At 55.8% G+C, this 12,312-nt stretch overlaps 1 protein-coding gene across 1 annotated transcript; it reads left to right on the top strand.

The window, feature by feature from the left end:
• Positions 1–7,997: 7,997 nt before the first annotated feature.
• On the top strand, positions 7,998–11,803 carry GRXCR2 (glutaredoxin and cysteine rich domain containing 2). The gene is made up of 3 exons (XM_041490017.1): positions 7,998–8,345; positions 10,287–10,502; positions 11,624–11,803. Exons 1-3 carry the CDS (start codon positions 7,998–8,000, stop codon positions 11,801–11,803), a joined length of 744 nt encoding a protein of 247 aa, XP_041345951.1.
• Positions 11,804–12,312: the final 509 nt, after the last annotated feature.

Here is a 12,312-nt window from a genome sequence, read left to right as displayed (position 1 = left end):
TTTCATCTGAATTGATTAGAAAGGAAACAGAACCGTGAAGTGCCCTGCAGTGGGGAGGTGCTGGAAACGAAGTCGGGTGGATGGTTCTCTGCATGCCGGCTCCTGCTCACCTCCGGCCTGTTTGGAGAGTGATCCTTTGTCTTTTCTGGGCTTTAAGGGCCAGGCTGCATCAGCTGGCTCTCAGAGCAGCGGGTGGGACCGAGGCTCTGCTGGGGGATGCACCTGCACAGTGCAATGCACAGTTCCCACTGAATTCCCAAGGGAAACCACTGGCCACAGCTGGCACCTCAGGAGGGCCAGGCCAGGGAACCCAGCAGTGCTGAGCACACTCGGGGGGCCCAGGGGATCAGGGGGTCTTCAGTGATGTGGGTGGTTGCAGGAAGCCCCCTGTGCCCTCCATGTCCCGGGAATGCCACCAGGGATATGCCCTGGGCAGCTCCCCTGAGCCTGGCAGTGACCCTGGCCCTTCCTGCGTGCCACAGGGTACTGATCACCCGGGGGGCCAGGGCTTTTCCAAGGGCAGCTCCCGAGCTGCCAGGACAGCCAAGAGAGGCTCTGATCCGGGCTGCATTCTCGGGTTCTGTTGCAATACAGAAGCTGTCTGTGCTAACATTTGTATTTATACAACTTGTTAAATCTTCAAAGTGCTTCCCAAAAGCTAATTCATCTGCGGAATGCCCTCAGACTAAGCATCTCCCACTCCCCAGTTTACATGAGAAAACCAGGAGACAGCAGATCAATGTCCAGTTTGGGATCAGGATGTGAGGCTTTCCTGGTTTTCCCCTTCACACTCAGACCGTTCCATTGAGCTGTATTATCCGTCACTGCCTCTCTTCCAATGTGACTCTTACTTGGGGTTAGAAAATAAAGGCAGAGCAAGAAAGCTGCTCATCCTTCTCTTTCATTTCAGCAGTGTCTGGAGCCGCTGCTGTAATTAACTCAGGGCTGGATGCAGCACCCTGCCTGCTCTGAGGACGCTGCTCTGGGCATGGCCCCACTGACCCACAGGAGCCCTCTGCAGCTTCCAGGGGTTGGATGCCTGGTGCTGAGGGCGTGGAACCACTGAAATATGTGTTACAAGATTGCTCAAGGAGCTTTATCATGGAGCTGGAAACTGGGAGACAGCGTTGAGAGCAATGTGCCCCCCTCTGCTGCCTCCCAAGTGCTTGCACACACATCTGCCCCGGGGGTGCCTCTTGTGGCTTCCCCCAGCTCCAACACTGATGCAGAAAACAGCTCCAGTGGATCCCAAAGCAAGTGACACAGCTTTGTCCATCATCCCACAGGAGCGGCAGGGCTGGGGCTCAGTGGCCACTGCAGCTCTGCTGCAGCCAGGGCTGTGTGTGCCATGGGAGGGCACGGCACAGCAGCACCCCCGGGGCGGATAAAAGCCTCAGCCACTCTGCACCGTGCAAGTGGATGCCACATGCCTCCTTCCCGGGGGAAGGGGGACCTTTCAGACTGTTTTTAGCTCCTGGAGGGCAGGGAGAGGGGGTGCCTCTTACAAGCTGCTACAGATTATAGATCTGAGCTGGCAGCTCACCCTCCCACCCACCCACAAACACGGCGCCCAGCGCTGCTGCGAGGGGCGAATGGCAGGACCTGCCTGTGTCCCAGACCCCCAGGGCCAGGCTGGGAGTGCCCTCCTGGCACGGATGGCCAGTCCTGTGGGCAGTGTGCGCCGGCCGTGGGCTCTGAACGCGCGGCGGGGCCGACGGCAGGACCCAGCACATTCAGTAAATAAGTTGTGTTTGCCTGAAGACATAATTAGGCCAGCGTGACTCTGCAGGGATGTGCAGACTGTGGGGACTTGCAGCCAGCAGAGAAAGAGCCTCTCTGAAATTCTCCATCCTCAAACAAACGCCTGGTGTCCTGTGCTGGGCAGGAGAGCAGCCAGTGGCCACCCCTGCCCTGCCCCGCCCCAGCCCCAAGGGTCCCATAGGGACAAACCCCCGGGGACCTGCATGGTTTAGGCTTTCTTCTCCTTTTTTTCCCCTTCATGAGGTACATAGACATCAGCTGGAGGACAGAAGCCAAGCACTGAGACCCCATGTACACTTCATAAAGAGGAGGGGTTAGGGGAGCTGTTTGTTAAGCTCACAGAGGGTTGAATGCTGTGTTTTGCCATTACAGCCTTGAGCAGTCTGGCTGTTGGGCACTGTGCAGGCTTCAGCTGATTCTGAAGTAGCTGGCGCAGAGTGGTGCCTGTCCAGAAATAGAAAAGTATTTTTAAATTAAATTTATTCACTGATTTTCATGAAGACAGATTGTTGTGTGTTTGTTGAAGTGTCATTAGGAGTAGTTGGCGGTGGAACCAGGCTGAGCAGCAGCAAGAGAGGATGGACGTGTGCTTCCTGTGACTGGGGAGGTCGCCCAGGCCACCTCCTCCTGTTCCTCCTCCTCCTCCTGCTGCTGCCTGGTCCCTGCACCTGGCAGGAATGGGATGGGGGTGATTACAGCTGACACCGGGCCTGTGAGCCTGTGGGCAGACACAAAACCAGCTCTGGTACCCCTGAGCTGCACGGCCCAGGGCTGGAGCTTCCCCACAGGGAGAGGGGGGCAGAGGGCAGCCCCCCTGCTCTGCTGGGAGCTGAAGCTGCCTGTGAGCCCCTGGCCCCCGGCAGACAGTGCCCAGTGCCCCCCACCTGCTCTGGGCATTCTGCTACACTGGTCCTTTTCCCTGCAGTGCAGAGCAGAACCACGAACACCAGCACTGCATCCTGCTTCTCTGGGATCTGCCCCATCAGGGCTGAACCTGCAGGCAGGCAGTTGTAATCCTGCAAGACAAGAATTCAGGGTTTCCAAGTAGTATGGACCTGAACACAGACCAGAGGCTGGTCTCCATGCAGATTTGACAGCAGAAACAGCAGGCTACAGTTACCTGATTAAACACATGGAAATGGCCCTGCTGCTTGCAAGGCTGCATCACCCTCAGTGCTCCCAGGTGCTCCTGGCCACCAGTGAGTGCTGCAGGCAGGAGCAGGCTATAAATCCTGCAGCTCTGCACCCCCAGCTCCAGGAGGGGATGGTGCAGAGCACGAGGGGCAGCTTGCAGAGGTGAGCACTGACCCAGCACTGCAGGTGTGCTGCTGCTTTACTGGGTGGGGGAGAGACTGCTTCAGCTGCTTGCTCTGGGTGTGTTGTGAGCTCTGGGGGCTCAGCTGGATTGGCTTCTCCCACAGCTCCTGCTTGCAGAGCAGAGCTGCCTGTGGGAGGAGGTCTGGGGGCTGCAGCAGGCTGCTCCTGAGCCTGCTGAGCACACACAGGGGCTGGAGCCCCAGTGCTGGAGCCACCGTGTGCTGGCAGAGCAGTTTCCACGTCTGCAGGGCAGAGCAGGGCTCTCGGGGGCTCACCTCCATCACCTGGTGGGTTTATCCAGCAAAGCACCGTTTCCCTGTGCCCTGGCCAGTGCCTGGGCTGTTCCTTGCCCACCGCACACGTGTTTTCCTGGGCTCTGGTCCCAGGCTGTGCTGCTGCTCTCAGGAGAAGCCCAGGCAGAGTTGTGTCCACAGATAAAACTCAGCACCTGGGAATTTCCCTCTTTGAAGCGCCTTTTCCTGTTTTCTCCTTTGTTTCTTTGTGACTTCAGGATTTTTGTGCTTACTTAGGCAGGTGCAGAGTAAGCTGGCTTTCATCGCGGAGCCTGCCTGCTCTCCCGGAGGTGCTGGGCGTCCTCCACTCCCGCTGACTTCAGCCTCCAGGAATGTGCAGCGGGCCCTGCCTTCTGCCGGCACAGGGAAACCTCCTTAGCTTGGATTCCTGGAAAATGGAGTGCCGTGGGCTCATGGCGTGTGTGCGTGTGGCTCTGTGCCTGTGCACCCTCACGACTTGTGAATCCAGCTCGGTGCAGTGTTAAAGCATCCAGAGTTTTAAATAACCTGTGACTTTGGTGTTTTTGTGAAAACAGCAGGCTGCGCACAAAAGGAAGCGCTGTCAGCCCCTCGTGGAGGCAGGTGATGCAGCATGACATCACTCCTCGGTTCAGCTCTAATGAGGCGCTCAGGACTCCCGAGGAGATGTTAGGTGTTTGCACCGGAGGCTCAGCCCGTGCTGGCTGTGGCTGCTGTGGGCAGCGCTGCCGGCCCCAGCCCCAGGCTTCAGCCCCCTTTGGAACAATTCCTCTTTGGAATTTGGGTACGGGAGGGATGTTGGAGGGTACAGCGGTGGGGGTTGCTGACCCAGGGCTGACAGTGAGCGACCAGCCTCTGATTGGCGATGGCTGCAGGAGCTCAGGGAGTGGAAGAACAGCTCTGGGGGAGCCGGGCTGCATCCACCCACCCTCCCTCTGCAGGAGCCGTGCAGTGCCTTGGCTGTGGGAGCCAGGCTGTGCTCTGACTGGGAGGGAAGAAAACTCCTGCTTCAGCTCCTTGGATTTTTCACAGGATCTATGCCTGCCCCTGTATTTCACAGCAGGAACCACCCACCTGGCCAGTGCTTCAAGCTGTCTATGTAAGTCCCTGGCAGAGGATGATGATGGCCAGGAACGCCAAAAATGATTGGTGTGGGTCAGGCTGCTTCCCCTGGAGACAAACTAGTGCCTCCTGATCTGAACATCAGAGCTTACACCTGAGCCAACCCTGCAATGGTTTCCATGATTTGGAAATAGTGGTGTGAGGGCAATCAGTGCCAGGGCTGCTTGTGCAGGTGCCACCCACTGCAGCTCTGTGTGCTGCTCTTTTGTGCCTGTTTTCTGCTGATGACACTCAACAAATCCAGTGCATCTCTGCTGGAGCAGGAACACTGACCAGGCTGATTTGGGGGGGCTGCATTAGGTACCTCTGAGGTCCCTCCCACCCTGGGGATCCCAAATCAAACCCTGAACATGGCACAGCCAGCCCTGAGCACTCTATGACCTGTCAGGTTTGGCTGGGGCAGCTCATATTTTAAAACTTCTACACCCTTTTAAAATTGTCCGTTTAAAAAATGCGTTGTTTAAGGTCAGATGAAAGATTACAGATGTTCTGAGCTGCTGGCAGGTATCAATTGCAGACAGCTGGAAGCAGACCTTTGTCTTGGCTCATGTGGACAGGTTTGTAAAAAAGAGTGCCAGCTGAGGCTGTCTCAGTGCTGCTGAATAGTAGAAAACTCCTGAGCAGTAGTTAGCAGAATACTTGTACTTTTTGAGGTTCTCTTCTAGCTGCAGGTGCCAGTATCTCCTGGCACAAGAATGATGAAATCCAGGTGCAGGCTGCCAGGCCAGAGGGAGTGGTGGCTGTGCTGTGAATGCCCTCCCAGGCCTTGCTCTTTTTGTCACACGGGGTGTTGGGACACATCCTTGGTGTCCTGGTCCCTGGCTCTCAGGTGCTCGTGGTGATGTGAGCAGGGCACTGCTGCAGCTGAAACCCCATCCTGCTCCCTGTGCAGGGGGAGGAGGGCAGCAGGGCTTGCTCTGAGGAAGCACAGCACATCAAAGCGTTTTCCAGCAAAACTTGCAGGTGGAAACACGCCTTCAAAGTCCAGCTCCCCGTGGCTCTTCTTTCGGCCCCGCTTTGTAGAGCCCGGCTTTGCTGCGAGGCTCCAGAGCGTTGTGCTGCTCGGGGCAAGGGCCGCGCTTTGTTCTGCGGAGCCTGCGGCTGCCCCATCCTCCCCTGCTGCGGGGGGAGGACGGGCCCCACGCTTGGAAGACAGATGTCATTAAAATGCAGTGGAACGGAGTCTGAAGTCAAATATAGTGCTGTGATGATCTAGGTCGTGCAACTTAATGATTTCACTGTTGAATGCTAAATTATTTTTGTTACATTTTTAGTAAGGCTCGTGCGGGCTGTGGGAAACAAACCCCCGCTGGCCCCGGGAGCTCTGCGGGCGGCGGGGGCTCCGGCATCCCGCACCCGCCCGTGCCAGGGCTCCCGCATCCCGCACCGCCCGTGCCAGGGCTCCCGCATCCCGCACCCGCCCGTGCCAGGGCTCCCGCATCCCGCACCGCCCGTGCCAGCCCCGCACGCTGCGGGCTCCGGGGGTCCCGCGTGGCGCTGGGGATGGCCTCACCAAACAGCACCGCGAAGTCCCCGTTTGGATATTTAATGCGGGAGCATTGACCCGGGTGCTCAGAACAGCTGAGAAATGCAGAACGGCCCTTTGGGAACTTTTCTTTGCAAGAGCCATCAGCGCACGGACATGAAGAAGCGTGTGGCTCTGGCCCCGGGTGACACGGGGAGCTGTGGCTGCGGGACGCTGGGTGGCAGGAGGCAGGGCTGGCATGGGCTGTGCCAGCAGCAGTGTGGAGCTGAGCTGTGGCAGCACCTGTGGGCAGCTGTGCAGCGGCTCTGCTCGGCTCGCAGAGGTGCTCCTGCTCTGTTCTTCATTGCTGCTTTGAACTGCCTTTCCTGTCTGATTGTTCCCTCAATCAAAAGAAAATGAACTCCAATTGAGGTGTCTCACCGTGCGATTTGTGTCAGATTATGGCCCTGGGGACCCTTTGAAAAGCGGCAATTCTGAGCCAGGTTCAGTAGGGTTCACGGGGGAAGGGCTGGATCCGGCTTCCCAAGGGAATGTAGCAAGAGAAGAGCGTGGCTCATGCAAATCCGGGTTTTCACGCGAGGTGAGGTTCTGCTGTGGGGCAGGAAGGAGCCTGGCAGCAGCGCTGCCGTGGGATGCCAAGGGCGTGCTGGGTGTGGGTGCTTGCCCGGGCCTGTTCAGGCTTGCTCCCGTGGTACAGGAAACATTTTTTACATTTCCTCGTGATGAGGCTGCCGCAGCCCAAGGGACCCTCAGAGCAGCGTCTGTCGTGACAGAAACTGCTCGTGGCGGCTGTTTGCTTGGTGGAAGGGCTGTGCAGTGCAGTTATCAGCAGGCAGCTTCTAAAGTGTCATCCTAGGATTTCCTAGTAACATCCTAGTAACAAACTTTCAAAAGACACAATTAATTAAGCTATCGAGAGCATTAAGCAGTGCTGGGTTTGAGCTGAAAGAAGTTAAATGAAGCCCTCTGCCTACATCCTGCCAAGGCAGAGTCCTCCTTGATGTGGATATATACTAAAATCTTGGAACTCAAAAAAAAAAAAAGAAAAAGATACTTTTAACTCCTGTTGGGGACCTACATGATTCAAGTAGGTGTTGGGAGATGTTTAAAGCCCAGACAGCAGTTACCTGTAGATGTGTTTTGTATCACATGTGCTCTTTATTTTAGCCCTCAAAAGGTCAGAGGAGCTTGAGATGCCCAGGTAGGGAAGGGAGCAGGAATCAAACCCTCTGTGACAGAGACCAGCCCAGTGAGGTCCCAGCTCTGGGTGACCTCTGGGGGATCTCAGAGGATGGGCTGTCCCAGGAGGTGTCTGGGTTGGATGGCTGCCTGCAGATGGAGATCTGGCAGTGCTGGGGAAAGGAAGCCCCTCAGCTGGGGCTGCATGAGTGACTGTCTCCTAAAAATAGAAACCAAACCCAGAACGGTCCAAAAGGCCCTAAAATGCTCAAGAATTACAAATAGGGATTGAGCACTAAGGAGAGAATATCTTAATTAGATCTCACAACCTGTAGAGGAACACATTAGATTAAAACGAAACTGAGCTTCGTGCTCTCAGGGTTTCAGTGTGAGAATGGAAGAGGAATTATTCACATTTGCAATTTGTGAGGCTGGATTGCTTTTTCTCTGAATTTGTCTTTTTAACTTTTTACCTTGTCAGAAAATTATGAAAAGCTACTGGGATGATGTATTTGGGGTAGTTCTTATCACAGCACGTGGCAGAAGCATTTCCATGGTTTCAGAAACATGAATAGAGTTTCCCATTTAATCCTCTCCTTCCTGGTTAACTCCTTTCTTGCTGTGGTGTCCAGCCTGGCCCCCACTCACCAACCTGCTTTTGACTTCACTACCAGTGATATTTTCTCTTTGTGAATTTCTATCAATATTTAATACAGCGGTGTCAGTTTTGCTGTAAGATGAGAGGAACTACTAGAAACCTTGAATTATACATCGTGTGGCAGGGGAAGCTGGAAGTGTTTTCTTTTGGACCCAGAGCTCTTGGAGCTGATCTCCAGGAGCTGCAGCTTGCAATCCCAGCGATGGATGAGCCCCAGAAGAAAGCCAGCCAGCGGCACGAGGCCCGGCCCCGCAAGGTGAGGTTCAAGATCTGCTCGGCTTACAGCGGGCGGGTGCTGAAGCAGGTCTACGAGGACGGGCAGGAGCTCGAGCCCCCGGCCAAGGAGCACTCGCGGCGCTTCCTGCGCCACAGCTTCGAGCCCGGGGAGCCCCTCTGCGGGCCCGGGGAGCTGCCGGAGAGCAGCTGCTGCTGGCCCACGGCCCTGACCGCCCGGAGGATCAGCGTCCTGCGAGAGGAGCAGCAGCAGCACGGGCCCCCGGGGAGCGCACCCCTGCTCAGCCACTGCCAGCCGGGCACCGGCCTCGGCAGGGTAAGTGATGCCCTTACCCCTGACCGTGCCTCTGGGCACAGCTCCGGGCTAAATCCTGCTCTGCAGGGTAAGTGCTGCCCTTTGCTGTCCCCTCTGGGCACAGCTCCGGGACAAATCCTGCTCTGCAGGGAAAGTGATGCCCTTACCCCTCTGGGCACAGCTCCGGGCTAAACCCGGCTCTGCAGGGGAAGTGATGCCCTTACCCCTCTGGGCACAGCACTGGGACAAATCCTGCTCTGCAGGGTAAGTGATGCCCTTTGCTGTCCCCTTTGGGCACAGCACTGGCCTAAATCCTGCTCTGCAGGGTAAGTGATGCCCTTTGCTGTCCCCTTTGGGCACAGCTCTGGTCTAAATCCTGCTCGGCAGGGTAAGTGATGCCCTTACCCTTGGCCGTGCCCCTTTGGGCACAGCTCTGGCCAAATCCTGCTCTGAGGGTAAGTGATGCCCTTACCCTTGGCCGTGCCCCTTTGGGCACAGCTCCGGGCTAAATCCTGCTCTGCAGGGTAAGTGCTGCCCTTTGCTGTCCCCTTTGGGCACAGCTCTGGCCAAATCCTGCTCGTGGAACGTGGTGACAGGAGCCTCACACCGCAGCCTCATCCGCATAAAACTGTTCTGTCAGGCCAGGCTTGAGAAGGGTGGTTGTGGATCTCCAGCCATTGTTCCAGGAATCTCGTGTGCTGAAAATGCCACACGTGGCAGGGTCCTCAGGGTCTGCAGGAGGGAACAGCATCTGCCAGCTGTGCTCCAGCTGTGCTCCGGCTTCTCCTGGTCCTGGTCTGCATCTATCCATTGGGCAGAGTAAAAGAGAACATTTCCATACATATTGATATCTGTACATGGGAATCCTGCTGCATCTAGATCAGTCAAGTGTAAGGAGAATGTTAAGTTAATGAGATATATTTAAAATATTCAAGTTGTGTGACTTTGGCTGGCAGGAAGCCAGTGCTGCCATCAGGGTACCAGGTGTCTGCATCCTCTGGCAGCCAGAATTCCTCTTTGGCTACTTTGACAATCCCAGTCTTAGTTTCACTGGCTATTTTCTTAACATATAATTAATGCCACTGATAGAGAAGTGCCTCTTTAGTCCTTATAAAGAGGCAGTACATGCATAATATGTGTAAATACACTTTATGGCCTTGGTTTGAGCACACTGAAAGTCTGTTAATTCCTGGTGCTCATCAAAGCTGTGTGTGGGAAACCCAGCTGGCTGATATTTGACCTGTTGACACACCAGACATGCAGTTTGCCTGAAAACATCAGACCACGATGAATCTCTCCTGCCCAAGGACAGTGCACTGCTGTGATCTTATCCAGCCCGTTAATTTGTTTTGCATTCCTGGGTAAGGCTCCTCTCCCTCCCCAGTGTCCCCAGCCACAGATACCTGGAGTAACCACACTGTCCAGTACCAGCTTGTGCTGCACTTGGTGCTTGGAGACACCGTGTCTGTGCAACACGCACGAGGCTCTCACCTTCTGCAGGTGGGCAGGACTTGTGCTCACCTGCCTCCCCCTCGTCTTCCTCCCACAGGGAAGCAGGTGCCCTGCTGCCAGGAGAGCACCAGCCATCACAGCAGCTGACGTGACTCAGGGCATTTCTTAGGAGAATGTCTCCTTTTGCATGGCTTCTTGACACAGACAGAGTGAAATATGACGAGTGTGTAAAGCAATAGGCCCCAGTAACTCCATATGACACCAGGGAGGAGGGACAGGTCAGCAAAGTGCTGCCCTCAGGGAAATGTCTGACCAAGTTTAGCTTTAAAAGGGCTGGAAAAAAATACAAATTTACCCAGAAGGGCTGTACTTCCACCAATTTGCTGGATGCTCTGGGGGTGGTCAGGGGAGCTGGCCTGGTGGAGGGGACACTCTTCTGGAAGGGCAGGGACCATGAGTGCTTGCAGAGTGAATTCATACTGGTGAGACACTGGCAACTTCCTTCTTCAGACTTCCCCAGTTGTAGATTTTGGCAAGATCATCATCTACACCAATAACCTGAAAATCATCCGTGCGCCGATGGACCAGAAAGAGCTCATGAGAAGAATCATCCAGACTGAGGGAATAAATGACTGGACGTTCGTGTACCGGGAGAAGAAAGAACGATTTAGTGGTGGACATAAAAGAGATGTGGAGAATAAGGTCACTTGCAACCAGCATGTGCAGGTAACAGAAAATGGAAAGTGCTTTTTCCCCTTAACCCTGGTCAAACCTCCCAGGCCCCATCCATCTCTGTATCTGGCTGCTGGCTAAGTTTGGATAAAAGCACCACTCTGTTCTCGTTTCCCTCAGGAGATAATGACCAGCACTGCTGAGATCCTGCTCTGGGGGCAGCGGTGCTGGCTCCAGGTGCTCATGGCTCCCACTGATTCTTCCCCTGGAGGTGGCTGGCATTTACAGAGCTTGGCTGGGCTCCATCCCTTGTCACCCCTCCCAGCAGGATAAGAGCAGGCCAGAGTTTCTCCAGCCTGACAAGGCTAAACACAGCTGCTCTGTGGCTGAGACTGCTTCAGGCCAAAATTTTAGTATCAGCTGAAATAAGGTTATGCCTTACATTTGCTTTCTCACGGGGGAGTCTGTGTTGGCCAGAATCCCAATTAGTCTGACCATGATTTGATCCCACAAAACCTAATGTTGCCACGTGGAGCTGATACAGTTTCATGGAACTGAGCGTGGGTCACCGCAGTCCTTCTGCTCCCAGGAATTTCAAGGTGGGATTTGAAAGATGCTGCCTGGCACAGTGGGAGAGAGGCAGGCACAAAGGACAGCTCCAAAGAAAGTGTGCATGGTGGTGATGAGGGATTTGGGCACAGAGGGTGACGAACAATCCCTGAAGAAATGAAGTGTGGCTCAAAACCTGGGGCTACAGAGTGGGAATGGAGTGATAAGAAATGACAAAGGGATTTGGGCACAGAGGGTGACGAACAATCCCTGAAGAAATGAAGTGTGGCTCAAACCTGGGGCTACAGAGTGGGAATGTTGTGATAAGAAATGACAGGAGGATGGGTGGAGTTGTGCAGAGGAGAAAGATGAGTTTGGAGTATTGTGTTATAGGCCCAGTCACATTAACGCCTCATTTTCTAGCAGTAGCCACAAATTGTCCCCAAGCATTTTGGAGACTTTTTGTCCAAGTCCTTGCTGTGGAGAACTGATTGTCATGGGCAGAGTGGTGTGTCAGGAGCAACCGTGATGGCAAAGACTGGGACAGAGACTTTCCCTCTCTCCAGAATGTTCCTGACTTCGATATCTCACACCCACTAACAAATTTTCTCTGCTGTCTGCTTCAGGAGGGCAATGCTGAGCACGGCTGTTCGCAGTGCAAAGGCTCGGGCTGCGCTCCCTGCTCGCTGTGCCACGGAAGCAAGTTCTCGATGCTGGCGAACCGATTCCGGGAGTCCTACCGGGCGCTGCGGTGTCCGGCGTGCGACGAGAGCGGGCTGCAGCCGTGCCGGGTGTGCGCTGCCTGAGCCGCACGCCCGGGAGCTCGGCCAGCTGCGGCGGGGACAGCGGGTGACAGACGGGACAGGCGCTCCGTGCGCATCCCACGGGCAGCGCGGAGCTGCTCCCCCGCTCCCGGCCGCGCTCCTGCCCAGCCCTGGGGCCGGGCTGACCGGGCGGGCAGGGTGAGCGTGTCCCCGAGCCCAGCGCAGGGCCCCCCTGAGCCGGAGGAGTGCTCCTCATTCGGAGCCAACGCGCCCGAGCAGCTGTCCCTGCAGCTGGGACTCGGCCGGGACGGAGCCCGTGCTGGCACTGCCCTGCCTCCCCTGGGCGCTGGTGCCCGGCTGACCGCGGGGAGCTCCGCCAGCAGGACAGGGGCAGCGGAGGTACCAGGGCGGGTGGGCAGGCGGTACCAGGGCAGGCGGTACCAGGGCAGGTGATATCAGTGCAGGTGTGCAGGCAGTACCAGTACAGGCGATACCAGTGCAGGTGTGCAGGCAGTACCAGTGCAGGTGATACCAGTGCAGGTGATACCAGT

This window comes from Pyrgilauda ruficollis, unplaced genomic scaffold, assembly GCF_017590135.1.
Source record: "Pyrgilauda ruficollis isolate IOZ18807 unplaced genomic scaffold, ASM1759013v1 scaffold97, whole genome shotgun sequence".
In the NCBI taxonomy this organism is placed as follows: domain Eukaryota; kingdom Metazoa; phylum Chordata; class Aves; order Passeriformes; family Passeridae; genus Pyrgilauda; species Pyrgilauda ruficollis.
The sequence above is the reverse complement of the archived record's forward strand: the minus strand, read 5'-3'. Positions and strand labels throughout refer to the sequence as shown.